This window comes from Pinus tabuliformis, chromosome 6 (assembly GCF_031772625.1).
Source record: "Pinus tabuliformis cultivar Carrire ecotype Pingquan chromosome 6, CPIR1, whole genome shotgun sequence".
NCBI lineage: Eukaryota > Viridiplantae > Streptophyta > Pinopsida > Pinales > Pinaceae > Pinus > Pinus tabuliformis.
Window position 1 is genome coordinate 1,628,048,865 of NC_142292.1, and position 18,030 is coordinate 1,628,066,894.

Sequence of the window (18,030 nt, forward strand, 5' to 3'; positions counted from 1 at the left end):
TTGTTAAATAATAAACTATTCTCTTATTTAATATTCAAATTAATTCAAATTCAAATTCAAACATATGAGTAACTTCAAATGAAAAAAATAAACCTGATATATTTACAGCGTAAAATTAATTCTAATTCAAATTCAAACATATGCCTAACTTCAAATGAAAAAATTAAACCTGATATATTTACAGCGTTTGTCAGACTTCACCATAAAAATAGGGAAAATTAATTCTAATTCAAATTCAAACATATGCCTAACTTCAAATGAAAAAATTAAACCTGATATATTTACAGCGTTTGTCAGACTTCACCATAAAAATAGGGAAAAATAGGGAGTTATCTATCGAGGCGAATTGTCTCAAGAGGTAGGATTTTGGGAAAAAAAAATTAAAAATCTTGTAGAGACAGGGTTTGAATTTTATTTTTGATAGTGAAAATAGATTCACACCATTAAAAACATCTAAAACACCTAAAATTTTGAAGTTTAACAACTATAATTTAAATCTACAAAAATCCTTATCTAATTTTCTATAAATATAACCAGAATTTCCATAACTTCCCGTCAACACCTCTGCCTCGTTAAACTAACGCTAGAAATAAAGTTAGAAGGTTGCCTTTATTTGCATCGTATTTGTGTTGATCTCGCGAGTATTTTAGAGTTCGCTTTATACAGGATCAAATTACATTAATTAATATCCACAAGGATAAGTGAATACATCGGAATCAACCTTAAAAAAAGTTAAGTAATATTTTATTTGGATGACTTATAATAGGGAGACATCCAAAGTATTTAAATTAAAAACTTACATATTTTGGCAGACTTACCTTACAATATACTTAAAGATAGAGTGGTTGGAAATAATATAATAGAACCACGTTCAATGGTTTCACAAATACCAAGTGCTTTTGTGTGAAAGTAGTTGGAAAACTAACAATGTAAAACACTCCCGAATATATATTTTAATGATTAGGGTTAGAATATTCCCTCGCATGACATCGACAGGTTACCACTATTAACAGCCAATTATTAAACAATTGTGTTGTCTACGTCAAGCGAGAAAAGTGACATTGGTGGCGGCAAACCGTGGGACCATCTCTGCCGACCGCAGTCATCGCTGTGCACTTGTTTCACTATTTGACTACCTGGGGGAGTTTATATAGTGAGAACGAGATCCAGTGCTTCACATGAGCTTCCTGGAAATCTCATTCGCCTCCAAAATCAGGTGCTGACCGACTGTGGACTCCAGACTCGAAAGCAATGAATGACGGATCAGTAGAGAGACCTGAGCAGTTAGAGGGCAGCGCTGCACTAGAAATAGAGTCCATATCAGACAGCATTAAGATAACAGACGAGGTAAATTCTGCAAATCACTATAATTTTATTCGTCCCACAAAATTCTGCAAATCACTATAATTTTATTCATCCCACAAGTTTCCAGTTATAGTAACATTACATTTCTAGTTATAGGAACATTCCATTTCCAGTTAGAAGAGCATTCCTCTTTAACTTACAGTGATGGTAAATTCTAGGAATATTCTGAATCTCTAACAATCAGAAAAAAGATCAATTATTTAACCTCTTTCCTATGGTCATATTCCAAATTCTCCAATCAGCATAATAATGCCAGAACATTCCTTATCACCTTCCATAATGATGGCAGAACATTCCTTATCACCTTTCAACTTAAGTTGGCGTGAGAACGAGTTGGCCGCATCGTATTCTATAAAATGTTAAATATTACTTCTAAAATTTGGTGGATTGGCTGAAGCGATGGAGGATGTTGATTTTCAAGCAAAAGAATTCGAAAATTTAGTCACTTATCATGTTTTTAAATTTGCTTTAATTGTGAATTATTACAGAAACTAAAACCTGCATGGAAGAAATTATTAGAGTATATTGGACCGGGAATTATGATCGCCATAGCCTTCCTTGATCCTGGATGCGGTAAGCAATTTTCATATTCTTGTGAGCCGCGAGCGGAAAAACGGACTTATAGGTTGGCAATTGGTAATTCTCGCTGTCTCACTTGAGTCTGATAAGTTGATTATTATTTATTTTCCTTGTATTTCAGTGCAGTCTGATTTGCAGGCCGGGGCGCAGTATAAATATGAGGTATATCCCAACCCAGCAATATATACAACATGATAGGAAATACTCATTATATATATAAGATAGGAAGATTGAAGTATTTTATATTGTTCAGTTTATAACCAATCAAATGAGATTTTGTGAAATAGAAGTGTTTTATACAAAAGTGTATCTGATATTATTTTAGAGGGTATATGATACTAAAATTATTTTAGTAAATTTATTTTTTTAATTTATATAAAATATATATATATATATAAGATAGGAAGATTGAAGTATTTTATATTGTTCAGGTTATAACCAATCAAATGAGATTTTGTGAAATAGAAGTGTTTTATACAAAAGTGTATCTGATATTATTTTAGAGGGTATATGATAGTAAAATTATTTTAGTAAATTTATTTTTTTAATTTATTTTTTATATATATGTTTGAGTAATAAAATATTTATTAAATATATAATTGGTTTAGATTTATTTTAATTCTGGATTTAACAAGTAGAGAAAGATCAAATCTGTTGAGATGCAGATATCTTTTAGAGTGAAAACAGATTGATCTTTTTTTGCACTTGGTAGATGGGGAGCTAAAATGGATCTAAAATGGTATAATATATTTGTAATTGACATTGAAATATTTTATTTATAATTCACTTTCACATTAAAATGTTAAAACATGCCAGTCACATTTTTTTATTTATTGTATGCATACATTTAATATTTTATTATTATTATTATTAATATTTTCTAAAATACTAGGCATAAAATCCACACTAAGCATTGAAATAATTACAAATATCCCTCTTACATTGAATTAGAAAGAAACTATTAATGGAATTTCTTGTTAAAATCTTTTACTCAATCTACTTGAAATATTTTATTTATAATTTACTTTAACTTTTTATTGTTATCTTTTTAAATCTTATATATCAACTCCATATTAGAAATAAAATAAATTGCACATCTTCCTATTTATAGAAAGTGAAAACATAACAATTTTTTAAATTTAAATTACCTTATTTCTCTCTAAATATAAATTAGATATAAAATTATCGTAGACATTGAAATATTTCACTTATAGTTGGCAGTAAAATATTTTTTGTTATTAATATATTTTTGTTTTAAATATCAGATGTGAAGTGAACATGAATTCCATATCATGTAACATCAATAATGCTATTTCTTTTCATCTCCGTATTAAGTGGTGAACAAATTATACTTCTTCCTCATAGTAAAAAGTATTTGTTTTTACTCATCTCCATATTAAGTAGTTAAGAAAACACATTTCTGCCTCATGCTATATCTCTATATAAAATTAGGTTACAACATCTCTCCCATACTAAGTTGTAGAGTATCTCTATTCCCTAAAATGATACATAGAATTTAGTTTATAACTTTGGTAAAAAAAAAATTAATAAATCGCTTCAAATATGACTTCTTTAGATGAGTAATGAAATCTTATATATATATATATATATATATATATATATATATATAGATAGATAGCTATAGATATAAATATTCTTCAATTTAGTGCAACTCAAAAGAAATTTTATTTATTAGAATTGTTTTCCTAAACTATATATATATATATATATATATATAAAAGCAAGATTAACCAATTCTACCAACTAAACTAATCCACCTATAGAACCAATTTGAAAATTTTATTTTATGATATTATATATACTCTTTTTAATAAAATATTGTACATATATTTTTTTATAATTATATTATAAAAGAATGTATTTGTTTTATTGATAGCTATGTGATTTTCAATGAAGTGGTTGATAATATAATTTATGTATTTAAAATAAATATATCTAATTTTATATTTTGATATCACTTTGTTTGTGTCTTATGTGTTTATGCATTGAACATAAGTCTACACAATTTCGATGAGATTACTGTTGAAGGCTTCTTATATCAATTTAAGGTGGATGAGGATTTGGTTAATTTTTTTTAATTAACAACCTAGATTGATTCTCAAGGGAATATGCTTCATTTGAATGTTTATCAACAACCCTAGCATGTTATGGAGTTTGTTTTTTTTTTTTTGTTTTGGCCGAAGCAAGAATCGAACCTTCTATTTCATTAAACAGTAAATAAAATACATAAAATACAGCATTCCTTGATAAGTTGTGGCCTAAGGAGAAAACCCAACACTAACTGTTAACAGGCCAAAGGCCAAAGCCCCAACCCCTACAACCAAACCTCAAAACTCTCTAGAGAAATATACTGCGGAAACCGGGTAACAAAATCTAGAGTCGGACCTGAAGAGGAACATATGTGCCAATCTTTGTAGATTTCATGTCCGCAAAACTCACAAACCTGCGAATTTGTAGAATATGTAAAAAGCTGCTTCCCGCCAAGAACATTATGCTTCCCTCCTTTTACTTGACTTGCATCTTTAACCTCAACCGTCGATCGTCTTTTCCCGATCCCACGGCGGTGGTTCATATCACTGTGCAGAGAAGCACGACGGTTACCCATATGAACCCACCAACATGCTCGATCAATCCCATCCATAGATTCACCTTACCAAATCCTATGGTTGAGGATCATATCGCACCGGTCAACATCACCGAACAATAATGTGTGATTAGGGTGGTATTCCATCCGACCCCACTGTCACATGGAGCTCATTGAATGGAATCATTCCCAAAAAGGAAAAACCACTTCTCGCATGCAAGGCTTGCGATAACTGAAACCACCTTGGACGCGATATTGTGAATATATAAGAAAAACCCCAGGTTTTGAGGCCACCTAGAGTTTCCGATTTCCAGCCTCTCACTGCATCTACTCTGCCCGAAGAGGAGCATATGTGCCAATCTTTGTAGATTTCATGTTCGCAAAACTCACAAACCCGCGAATCTGTAGAATGTGTAAAAAGTTGCTTCCCATTAAGAACATTATGCTTCCTGCCTTTTACCTGACTTGCATCTTTAACCTCAACTGTCGATCCTCTTTGCCTGATCCCATGGCTGTGGTCCATATCGTTGTGCAGATAAGCACAATGTTTACCCATATGGACCCACCAACATGCTCGATCAATCCCATCCGTAGAATCGCCTTGCTGGATCCGACGGTTGAGGATCATATCGCACCGGTCAACATCACCGAACAATAACATGCGAAGAGGGCAGTATTCCATCCGACCCCATTGCCACGTGGAGCTCACTGAATGGAATCGCTCCCAAAAAGGGGAAACCACTTCCCGCTTGCAAGGCTTGCGATCACCGAAAAACTGCCTTAGACGCGATATTGCGAATAAATAAGAAAAACCCCAGGTTTTGAGGCCACCGAGAGTTTCGAGTTTCCAGCCTCTCGCTGTGTCTACTCTGCCTCAACCAATGTGAGAAGAAGCTCTCACCATTCTGCCTGTCAAAAAATCTGAATCGCCCGAGTTGCAACCTCTAGGAACCGTTATGAATGAATTACTCTGGGTCAGCAAAAATAGTTTCTTGATTTTCCTGATGTTGTTGTCAGTCGCTAAGGGCTCTGGATGAACAAACCTCCTTCAACCTGACATCTGTTATCTCCTCCCACCGGCAATAGAGATCAATATGCTTATTTCGAACCCCCTCATTTGCAAGCCAGTCTGCCATTTTATTGTCTTCCCTACGAACATGCACCAATCTGAGGGTTCTCAGCATTCTTAGGTGCGCTTGGATTCTTTGGTAGACTTGTAGAAGCCGCCAAGGTTTTGATATTTTCTCAGGAGCAGCTCCAACATTTATTCTTTTTACTGATTTAATGACCAGTTCTGAATCAACCTCAATGATGACATTTTGAATGTTGTACTTGAGTAGTATTTCCAAGCATGTTTCCATTGCCATGAGCTCAGCCATATTGTTAGTAGCTTTGCGAAGATAACTGTGGAAGATGACTTGTATATTTCCTTCCTCATCCCTTAGAACCCCTCCATAACCTGCTTCTCCCAGATTCCCTTTTGAAGCCTCGTCTATGTTGAATTTTAAAAAGCCATGAGAAGGGGGTTGCCAAGAAGACTTTTTTTTTAAGGTCTTCTTGATTATCTTCTTAGAAATCAGAGGGGGATTAACCTTGAGCTCTAATTTCTTCAATATTCTTGCCTCTCTTTATTCAATAAGTTTACCTGTAGTTTCTCCTCCTAGGAAATGAACAGTTTCTTTGAGTTGTTTAAGGACCAGTTTGAGGATGTTACTCATCGGACTCACTTTCTCCTTGAAAATCCTATTGTTACACTCCTTCCAGACATTATAGATTAAGAATCCTCAGGTCAGCCTCCAGGCAGAGTTTATGATCTCATTATCCAAGAAACTTTTCCTCCAGTTCTTCAAAGTGGTGGTAATGTCATTAGCATCTCTGTCTGTTTTCTCAAAGACTTCTCCAACCCAATTCCAAAGAGTTGTGGTGAAAGTGCATCTATTCAGGAGATGATTTGTATTTTATTCTTGCTGTCTACATAAGTGACATCTTGAGGGGCCAACAAAACCTCTTTTTCTTAGGTTATCCCATGTCAGAATCTTTCCCTGTTGAACTAGCCACGTGAATAGATTTACTTTCATCCAATGAGGATTTTCCCAGATTTCTTTCAATGTCTTATCAGTGTTGGGATGGTTTAGCCTTGCCTCTATTCTTTTGGCTTCCTTAAGGTTGAATAGACCTGTCTTGTTTTTTCCCCATCTAAGTTGATCACTCAAGTTTGAGTTTAAAATTTGTCTCTTGTCTAAAAGACCTTGAAGGGTTGTGGCTTGAGTTTGCATCATGCCCATTCCACTATAGTCTGGATGTTTCCAAGTTCTCCATTTCTTATCATTCCTTGCTTGGTCCCAGTAGTCCCTAACCCACTTTAGTCCTTTGTTGATGGTATCAGCGTAAATGTTTACTAATTCTTCACTTCAGAGATTGTTCTCCTACTGCCAATTGTCCTCCCAGAACCAAGCCAGGTTCCCATTTATGATCTCCCAGAAACCATGATTTTGGACTAGGGCTCTATTCTCCCATGCCCTATTCCAAATTGCAGAACCTTTGACTTGTCCTGTCATTTTGATTAGGTTTTCCTCCTGCCATTCGCTAGCATATTTGTGCTTCCAGAGTTTTTCCGAAGGGGCTTTAATTTCTTTCAGCCATCTCCACCAAATTTTGGCTCCAAGAATTCTATCTAGAATTCCTGGGTCATGAAGGCCTAAGCCTCCATGGGACTTAGGTTTGCATACTCTATCCCATGCCACAAGGGCCCATTTCTTCCTTTCTTCACATTTCCCCCATAGAAAGTCTCTCTGAATGCTTCTTATATTGGTGAGTACACTGGCTGGTGCTAGAATGGCATATAGCATATAGATAGGGATGCTTTGTAGGACAGCCTTAGTGAGAACTAGTCTCCCTACTAGATTTAGTGCTTTGTTTGTCCATTTGCTGATCTTATCTTTTAGCTTATTAAGAATGGGCTCCCAGATGTCTTGGTGAAGCGGTTTGGCATTGAGAGGGACTCCCAGGTACTTCACAGGCAGTGTCTCCCTTTGAAAGCCTAAAATTCTGGAAAGATTTCTTTGAATCGAAATATCTGTATTGAAAAAGAAGATTTTTGATTTAAAGAGACTTACCTCAGTGCTTGCTACCTTAGCAAAATCACTCAGAATCTGTTTGAATGCTTTGGCTTCCTTAACAGTGGGTGTGCCTTGAAGCACAGTGTCATCCACAAATTGTTGATGCGTCACCGAGTCCCCACCATTAGCGAGTCTCAGACCCTGAATTCTCCCTTCCTCCTTAGAATCTCTGATGGCTCTTCCTAACCCTTCCATCATTAGAATGAAGAGGAAAGGAGAAAGAGGATCTCCTTGCCTAAGACCTCTAGAAGGCATGAAGGTTTTGGAAGGAGCTCCATTGAGCAAAATTGAACAGCTAGCTGTGGTAACTAGCGCTATAACCCATTTTATCCAATCGTGATTAAAGCCATAGGATTTTAGAATTGCTTTAACATATGACTAGCTAAGTTTGTCATAAGCCTTTACTATGTCTAACTGCATTATCATTCTAGCCTTCTTGTTGGTGATGAGTGAATGAACCGTTTCATGTGCTTGTATTATATGATCTAGAATTTGTCATCCTTCCACATAGCCTGTTTGTTCCTCTGACACTAGGGTTGGGAGGAAAGGTTTAAGACAATTGGCAATGACTTTGGATATAGATCACATTGCATAATGCTATAGGTTGAAATCTGTCTGGAGAGGTAGCCTTCTCCTGTTTGGGGATAAGGGCTATGAAAGATTCATTGAGCGCCTTTAAGACTTTCTTAAATCTCCGAGAGTCTTCCACTACCTCCAAGATGTCATGTTTCACTATCTTCCAACAAGATTTGAAAAAGTCCACATTGAAGCCATCCGAGCCGGGTGCTTTCCCATTTTGCATCTCTTTCACTGCTTCCTCAATTTCTTCCATTGTTATTGGTCTATTGAGATTGAAATTATCTTCTGTGGCGACAAATTTAGGGATGTACTGTGGAATTTCTTTGTAAACTGGTATCTATCTTCCGAGGTTTCCTCAGCAATTTTTTGAAAATGCTGGAGTAGGACTTTCTCCATTTCTTCATGAGTGTTTCTCTCTACACCATGTTGATCTGTAAGTTTCACAATTCTGTTGTTGTTTCTGTGAGCTATGGTGGATATGTGGAAGAATTTGGTGTTTCTCTCCCCTTCTTTGATCCATTGTACTCTGGATTTCTGTCTCCAAAGTATTTCCTCTTGAAGGCATCTATTGTCCCACTCCTGCTGGAGCAACTCCGCCATCTCTTTCCTTTCATCTGTGTATCCTTCTGTGATAAGAGTCTGGTTTATTTCTTTTAGTTTCTTTTCCACCTCTCCTTTAGCTTTGAAGATGTTACCAAATTCCGTTTTGTTCCACTCTGAGTCTGCCTTTAATATTTTTCAGCCTGCAGTGAAGCAGGAACATCTTTGTACCTTGAAGGTGAAGATCTTCCTTCCACCAATGTTCAATATTTATGAGGAAATCAGAATGTGTGAGCCAAGCATTTTCAAACCTAAACGGGGTGTTCCTAAACGGGGTGTTCCTTGGTTTTCCAAAAAAGGAGGCCTCTAATTGGATAGGCCAGTGATTTGAACCCCCAAAAGGTAAAATGAGTGCAGTTATGCTGCTTCCGTTGAGAAGAAGTTCCTCTGAAACCATAAATCTGTCCAATTTTGAGGCCACTTGGGAAGGGCCTCCTCTTTTGTTGTTCCAAGTGAAGATTCCATTGCTTGTTTCCATATCAAACAATTTCATATTGGTGATGAAGTTCTGGAAGGAAATTGAATCTCTCCCAAGTATTCTAGTTCCTCCTTTCTTCTCCATAAGTGATTTTGTTATGTTAAAATCACCCTGAAGAATCCATGGTAGAGTTGGGTATCTCTTCTTCATATCCTCAAGTGTTGTGGGGAGTTGAAGTTTGTCCTCCATTGGTTGTGGACCATAGACATTGGTGATCATGTAACATTGCTTGTCTCCCACCAGTTTGAAAATCAGAGAAAGGTGATGTTTGGATGCCTCTGCATCAATCACACCAAATTTCTGTGGATCCCAGGGAGTGAGAATACCCCCAGCAAATTTGTTTGCCTTAACTTCAAGGAATTCATGTCTATTCACCCATTTGCTATGTTTTTCACGGACCTTCTCCACTAAGCATTTTGTTTCCTGTATGAATACTATGTCAGGTTTTTCCTTTCTAATCCTTTTACCAAGATTCCTTTGTTTTCTTCTACTCCCTAGTCCTCTAATGTTCCAAGTTGTGATTCTCATTGAGGTGGGGTTATAAAGGAGTAACTAGAAAGATCTTTCATCCCTCCTGAATCAATCATGATCTTGCCACACTCCAGTAGTAATTCCTTTTGTCTCTTTCTACCCCTCCTTTTGCTTGGATTCTTTGTTAATTTTCCGGTTATTAATCCTATTGAGGAGGTTCCTTTGCTTTCCTGTTTGTCATGTCCTCGTTTGAATCCTACAACTGTTTAGTGTATCTTGTTAAGGAATACCTGTTGGACTTTATCCACTTCCCCCTGAGGGAAGGAGTTTATTCCTAGGTTCCCGCCTTGTTCTAGAAACTTTTCCAGCTCTAGGTTCTCCCTTTCTAAGATCTCCTGCAAATCTTGATCTTCCGTACCACTTTCACTTTGAGTCATTTCCTGGTCTTTTTCTATGACCATGGTATTCAAAGAGTCCATCGTGTGTTCATTCTGTTCCTGAATGTACTCCACGCTGGTCTCTTTTTCTTTCCCCCTTGCTGTCTGATTCTCTGCACTCTCTTTATCCCCTTCCTCGACTTCTTTTTCTCCTAAGATCTCAAAGCTTTTGTAACTTTTTGTGTTATCGTTCACACTATGGATCTTTTCTGTCTTCCTTCCTCCCCCTTTTCCTTTCCCTCCCACTTTGGCGAAACTTGTCTGGTCTTTTCCTTTGTTGGGATTTAAGTTTTCCTCGCTTCGATTGAGTGGACAATCTCTTGATAGATGCCCATGCTCATGACATTTGTGACATCTGAACGGGATATGTCCATAGTCCACTGCTTGAACCCATTCCTCATCATAGACTTCTAGAATGACCTCATCTGGAAGGGCTCCAGATAGGTCCATCTCCACACAAATGCGGGCATAGGATGTATATTTTCCCTTAAGAGTTGCCTCTGAAATCTTTAAGAAATGACCTAATTTATTTCCTATAGCTTTTAAAGACTGTGGCATCCAGTAATCTAAAGGTAAAGAGTAGAGTCTAATCCATATCGGTACCGAAGTGAAGGTTTCTCGTTCAGGCACAAAGTTCATCGTCCATAGCCTCATATAGAGCCCAATAGCTGCAAAGAAGTATGGCCCTCATTCAAAAATTATGTCTCTATCTTCCATGTTCGTAAACACCACAATGAAAAAAACTTTGGATCCAAGATGAATATTTAACTCCCCCTTTGGTTTCCAGTCATATTTTATCCAGGTGTACAACGCTTTCTCAGATGGCCAGATTCCCATAAATTTACATATGATGGCATAGTTAGCCATGTGGTCTCCCTGCGTTTGCAGAGTTGGGTCGCTCAGAATAACTCGAGGTTTAGTTGTGGTCTTGGGTTTACAGGGCCCCATCTTAGCTTTGCCCTTTGACCCTTGACCTCTGTCTTCCGCTTTTTCCTCCCGGCAGTCTTCTTCGTGGGCTCCATGATCTCTGTTGATTTTGCTACCTTCCGCCTTCTGAGTCTCTGTGTCTTTTGTCTTGACCGCCGAGGGCTTTGGAGGTTTGTTCTTTTTCCCTCCTTTCCCCTGTCTGCAACCATATAACTGTAGGAGGGAGTGGAGCTCCCTACTTCCTGTGTCTCCATGGATGCTTGGTACTCTGTGTCACTGGTTTTGATAAACCCTAGAATTCTTGCGCTCGGCTCCCGCCATGTTATGGAGTTTGTTAGGTTACATTCGATTTTAATAAATTTACAAAAATAAATTCATGTCATCTGTCTCCTCCCACCACCCATTTTTTAGAGATTTGAGATTATTCGGATTCTAATAAATTCATATTCTAATTTGATGGGGAAATTAATATATAAGAAAAAATTATTTAGCAAAACTATTCGTTTTACAATAAGATGTGTATTTCATTTTTTTCTCCAATTAAAATTGACAGATAATTTTTTTATACATGATTAATGGAATAAATATTTGTATTAATAAAACAATAAAACATTTTTCTTATTACAGTAATTTTTTATTCAATTTAAACGAGATTATGCTCTGCGTTTCACTGTTTTCGTTAAATAAGTTCAGGAGTTTAAACTCATAAGTTAATTTTTTTTATATGAAAGTTCTTACACAATATTATTTTATAATAATATTAAACAAATATATTATGATCTAAGAGTATAATAGCACTTTGATTTCATGTTCATAAAATTTCAAGATATTTTATAATAATACATCTAAAGAAATGACTAATTAATATCAGTAAGATTATTCATTGCGTAAAATTGCCATGGGGTGATCGAAGGGGATCCTTATCGTCAATATATTTTCCTTTGTAGCTACTGTGGATCATATTTGTCGGATCTGTTTTTGGCGTGCTTATACAATATCTTGCAGCGAATTTGGGAGTCGTCACAGGTCTGTCCAGAGACCCATCCTCGGTTTCCTCTCTTAGACAATTATATGAGCTCATGTTGTCCTAACAAAGTATTATCCTAACCCATGAAACTGTTAGCATCACAGGCAAACATCTGTCCCAACACTACAGAGAAGAGTATCCGAGGAAATTAACTTATGTCTTATGGCTGCTATCAGAATTGGCTGTTACTACAGCAGATATTCCTGAAGGTTAGCATCATGTGTTCTGTAAATATCTTCTATCTTGTTTTTCGATTTTAAATTGCAAACTGCTTATGACGTAGCTTTTTAGTGAACATATTGGTAATTAATTTCTCATTTACGCACCGTGCTACTACACTGTATTTATGACAGTTATTGGAACTGGTCTTGCTCTTAATATGCTGTTGCATATACCTATTTGGGCTGGTGTTCTCATAGCTGGAGTCAGTACGCTCGTTCTTCTTGGATTAGAAAGATTTGGGGTGCTATATCTTTTCCATTATATTTCATTCATGTCCTTTCATACCAGATTCCTTTTTAATTTTCTTATCAAAACGTTGTTCATTGGAAATCTTTTAACATGTGTTGTAATCAAATCTAGATGAGAAAATTGGAGGTATTCATTGCTCTTCTTCTGTTTACGATGTTGGGGGCTTTCCTTGCCGAGCTGGTATATGCAAAACCTAAACCCAGAGAGCTCTTTAAAGGAATGTTCGTTCCTCAGTTAAGTGGGCAAGGTGCCACTGGTCTGGCCATCTCACTAATTGGAGCCTTGATTACTCCGTAAAGTTCTATCGTTTTTCCTTTTATTAATTACATCAAAATATTATCTTACTCAAGTTGTCAAATGTTTAGTCGATCCAGTCTATCCCATGCCCTTCAATGGGATCCAATGGCCTTCTTTCATCATGAATGTCTTCTGTAAAACATTTCTGACAAACGATATAACTAATAATATAATCAACCATGTCTAGGCACAATCTATTTCTTCATTCTGCCTTGGTGCTCACGCGGAAAGTTAAGCCTACTGTTGAAGCAGTTAATGTAAGTACATTTCAACCATTTATACAGCTCTGAAACCATACATGTATTGATGTTCCACTAATCAAGTCAAACATCTATGAAATGATTTAGAATGTTATCTATGTTACAGTCTGCGTGCAGATATTTCCTCATAGAAACTGGAATCGCTCTATTTATCTCATTTGTCATCAATGTGGCTGTTACTTCTTTAAGCGGGGCCGTCTGCTCTTCCACAAGCCTATCTCCGGACAATCAAGCGAATTGCGCGAACTTGGACCTGAATAAATCATCTTTTCTACTGAAGGTAAGTAAAGATCCTTATATATCGCACTGATTTTTCTCTCTACTGTGTTGGTTTGTTTTTAATTACCCTCTCTGGTTTGTCTCTGCTAGTTTGCATTTGTCTATCCTAAATTTAAATCTAGGTAATACCACAATAAATAGTGAGGGTGATAATCGAAAATACATTGAAGAGATTGTATGGGTTTCTTATCATTAAATAAAATTTTACAATAAATTAAAATTTTCATTCTCGTCGTTAAATAAATTTTACAATAACTTAAAAATGATTTATTTATTTAAATTTATATTATCTCAAAATGAGATTATACAAAACCAAATTAGATATCATTATATAATTTGAGTCATGTCACTGTCCGCCACAAAAGAAACTGGTATTGTTGACAAAACTCGATAATCTAGGTGTAATGAAATGTAAAACTGGTATTGTTAACAAAGCTCAATAATCTAGGTCTATCAAACTGTAAAAAGCTAATATTGCTAAGCCACTGAAAGTGAATGCCATAAGCCAAGAAGCCAAAAAAGAATATATATGTAATGAAGTGACTGTAGCCACTGATGCCTTGCTAAAGCTGGAAGTATGTGTGCTAACCATATTAATAGATTAAATTTTCTCAAAATATCTTTATATTACTACTATCTCAAAATATATTTCTAAAAATAACTTGTACTGAAAACCATCTGTCAACTAACTCACTCAAAACTAGCTCAACAGAAAAAATTATATTTTATCAATTTCAAACCCTTATCCCAACGTTGCAGGGAAACAGACTCATCGAATCAGGAGAATTCTAGCTTTTGCTATTAGATTTATAAAGGCCGCAGAAATTTCGTTAGTAAATATAGCGACCTCAGGTCTCTTAGTTCCTGGTGTATCGATTGTGCTTGAATTTAGACAATGAAGTTCGTGTATTTTCTTTAAATTCCCCATTTTTCGAAGAGGAGTTTTCCATACTCTTAATACGGGAGGTTCCTAAATGGATAAACTGAAAAACCTCTTTTGACCTCTTCAGAGTGTTCTAGGGAGCTGGAGCTCAATACTTTATGGAATTGCACTACTGGCATCTGGGCAGAGCTCCGCCATGACAGGAACATATGCTGGGCAGTTTATCATGGAGGTGCGTTATGAATTTATCTTTCTCCGCAGTTGAAGAGAAAGGATTATTGAATTTTGCCAGTCTAATTTCCATAATATTCCTCTGATGACATCTAACTGTGGTGAGTCTGTTTCGTTACAGGGATTTATCAATTTGAAAATGAGATTATGGCTCCGTAATCTTATGACACGGTCCGTTGCAATCATCCCATCTCTGGTAGTTGCTATCGTCTCTGGATCTTCTGGTGCAGGAAAACTGATTATTATTTCCTCGGTATGCTCTGAATGTCTATTCTATTAGTTAGAATTTGAGTAACAACTAATCCAACGGTCTGATAATCTATATTACAGTTACATTAATTTCTATTATTTATACCTTGTATCTTATCTTTTACTGAAAAATAATTGAACTAAATGAACTAGTATGGTGAGTAGTTTAGTGGTTTCATAAATTTAAATTTAAATGTAAATGTTGAGCGAAACCTTATAAATTAAATGTTTAGTAAATCTGGTATCAAAAAGTTAATTCATAAAAATTAATAAATTATAATATTATTATTAATTAATTAGGAAGAGAAAGTTAATTTATAAAAATGAATAAATTATATTATTATTATTATTATTAATATTAATTAATTTAATAAATTATAATATTATTATTAATTAATTAGGAAGAGAAAGTTAATTTATAAAAATGAATAAATTATATTATTATTATTATTATTAATTAATTAGGAAAATAATTGATTAGTATAAGTTTAAAGTTTTTTTTTTCAATTTAAAGTATGTTGATTTTTAATTTTATTTTTTTAATTAATATCTTAGATTGATTGTCAAGAGAATACACTCAACATATGATTCATCTGAATGCTTATCAATGATGGTAATGATTTATAAAATTTGTTCAATTACATTAACTTTTAAAAAATTTAAAAACTTTGATATCCTGATGCCAACAACAAAATAATCTCATGTTTTAAATTCAAATAAATTTCTCTTTATAATTATATATCTACAATTCTTAAATACTACTTAATTAAATAATATAATAAACTTATATATATAATAATAATAAATTTTAACTAATAACAAAATTATACCAATTATCATAATTAATAATAAAATATCTAAATATTGTTGTCTGAATATAGAAATGATGTACAAAAATCATAAAAGAATCTTGAAATTATAATGCGGAAAATACACTTTAATATATATAATATGGTATCTTGAAAAGTTACAATAACACTATTAATTTATTTATTAATTAAATTTTAAAAATATAAATATATATGTAATTAAATATTATATAATTAAAGAGAAATTAATAATAATTATTAAATTAATTATTAAATATTAAAATAATATATATATATATATAATTTAATTTAATTATTATAACTTGATATTTCATTGATTAAATTATATCCATTAGTATACAAACAGATTTAGATAATTTCTTTCAATTTCATTTCTTTTACATGGATCATAAAAGAAAATATTTTATGAATGATATTTTTGAAAGTATTTTCTCAACTAAACCATATAAATTTTATATATTAAAACAGAAATTTAAATAAAAATTCAAATTTAACAATTTGATATCTCTCGCGAATAAATAAGGTTAGTAACACACCTCATCATGCCCTATCACTTCATAATTAACAAAAATTATTTGAAATTACACCCTAACTAAGAAAAGCACCCGAAAAAAATATTCCCCCATATTTCAAATTCATAAAACGCTACGAACTTTGAAAAATAATTTTTTCCCTGTTGTCTTAACTTTGTCAAAATAAATAATATTTGTATCTATTTCGTGCAGATGATATCATCCTTTCTATGGTGATATTTTAAGCTTTGAGAAAATCAGTAATACTTGTATTCTTATATTATCCTATATGTACTGCTTGATGTTTTACCCTAGCGATAATCAGTAACATTTGTACTGTTTCCCTGCAGATGATATTATCCTTTTTATTGCCATTTTCAATAATTCCGCTGTTGAAGTTCACGAGTAGTGACGTAAAGATGGGTCCTCACAAGAACTCAATCGCAGTAAGCTACTACCAGTTTTCACAAAGAAAATTTATTTTCATAACGCTTTGGAAAATGTCGGAATACTTTTTTTATAAATGTCCGTTGCTCTTTATGTGTCGCAGGTTACGGTTGTGACTTGGGCGATCGCATGGTGTATCATAGGCATCAACATCTACTATCTGGCGGTTGGATTTGTAAAATGGTTGATCCATAACAGTCTGCCTAAAATAGGTTCGATATTTATAGCAATATTGGTATTTCCATTCGTTGTTCTGTATATAGCGTTGATTCTGTATTTGACATTTAGACGAGACAAGAAAGTCACTTATGTAGCCCCAGGGGGGTCCTCCCTGCCCAGCCCTCTTAGCACTCCAATTACTCAGTAAGCAGAGAGCTCGAGAACCTTGGAACTTAATATCGTGCAGCGTCGTCTGGCCTCCATGGAGAAAGCAAAAGATGAAAATGGTACCTTGCCCATTTTCTTATATGGTCACTTATATATAGAATTAAAAAATGTTTCACCTATACGTGAAACATGTAGATAGTGTATACAGACATCATCGTCTGCTGCTTTTGTAAAATGTGTGCTCGTCAGAAATAGCTTTTAGTTGTTGGTTTAGTTTGTGAGAATAAAATGTCTCAATAGACCTTGCAAATTAAGTCTCTCAGCTTAGAGGATGATCTCGGAAAAACATGTTAACATATGTTCATATTCATATTGGTGTGTAAATATGCTTTGTTATGATGTTGGAAAAACATTTTAACACAGGTTCATATTAATATTGGTATGTAAATATGCTTTGTTATGATCTAACAAAGGTTCATATCCATATTGGTATGTAAATATGCTTTGTTATGAATCTAATGAGAAGGTAAGGAAACTGCAATTTTGAAATTGATCTATAGACCGTTATCGTTCTTTCTTAACGGATTTGTTCTACGAGTCGCTCTCTTATTTTCTAATACAAAGGTATATTTTCGCTACTTAGAACCATATGTAGAGCCCTACCAATATTTTCAGTCGTGACTCTTTATAGAGTATGGAATCTGTATTCGACTTCGTGTTGATTTTGGGAGAACAAAGGAAAGAAAAACCAGAAAATTGTTGCAACTTCCTGGCCAGAAACACAATTGAGTGTAGTTGTAAGTATAGTTACCAAATTCGAATTGGTAATTGGTTAGATAGGAAAAAAAATTAGAGTATACATCTTATAGTATTTAAACATTTTTTTTAATTTAATTTTTATTTAATGAACTATAAAGGTTTAATTATTTATTATTTATTTTTTTTATTTAATTTTTAATTTTTAATAAAAATTTAAATAAACCATCTTTATATTTTAAAAAGTTTAATTATTTTCTATTTTTTTAATATAGGAGAGTTACAGTTTTTAAATTTTTTT

At 34.2% G+C, this 18,030-nt stretch overlaps 1 protein-coding gene across 1 annotated transcript; it reads left to right on the plus strand.

Annotated features, from left to right (window-relative positions):
• The first annotated feature begins 1,194 nt into the window (after positions 1 to 1,194).
• Positions 1,195 to 17,298, plus strand: LOC149265146 (metal transporter Nramp7.2-like). The gene is made up of 13 exons (XM_089391887.1): positions 1,195 to 1,347; positions 1,854 to 1,938; positions 2,066 to 2,106; positions 12,108 to 12,186; positions 12,292 to 12,396; positions 12,541 to 12,650; positions 12,770 to 12,951; positions 13,143 to 13,212; positions 13,322 to 13,495; positions 14,505 to 14,609; positions 14,730 to 14,861; positions 16,550 to 16,645; positions 16,750 to 17,298. The coding sequence occupies exons 1-13, from the start codon at positions 1,252 to 1,254 to the stop codon at positions 17,011 to 17,013; spliced, it is 1,539 nt and encodes a 512-aa protein (XP_089248013.1). The 5' UTR covers positions 1,195 to 1,251; the 3' UTR covers positions 17,014 to 17,298.
• The last annotated feature ends 732 nt before the right edge of the window (positions 17,299 to 18,030 follow it).

Bases quoted from the DNA above. Each gene is read 5' to 3' on its own strand.
- LOC149265146 (XM_089391887.1), top strand. From the start codon at position 1,252: ATGAATGACGGATCAGTAGAGAGACCTGAGCAGTTAGAGGGCAGCGCT. The intron at 1,939-2,065 runs GTAAGCAATTTT...CTTGTATTTCAG, and splicing joins CTTCCTTGATCCTGGATGCG to TGCAGTCTGATTTGCAGGCC. The intron at 14,862-16,549 runs GTATGCTCTGAA...GTTTCCCTGCAG, and splicing joins AACTGATTATTATTTCCTCG to ATGATATTATCCTTTTTATT.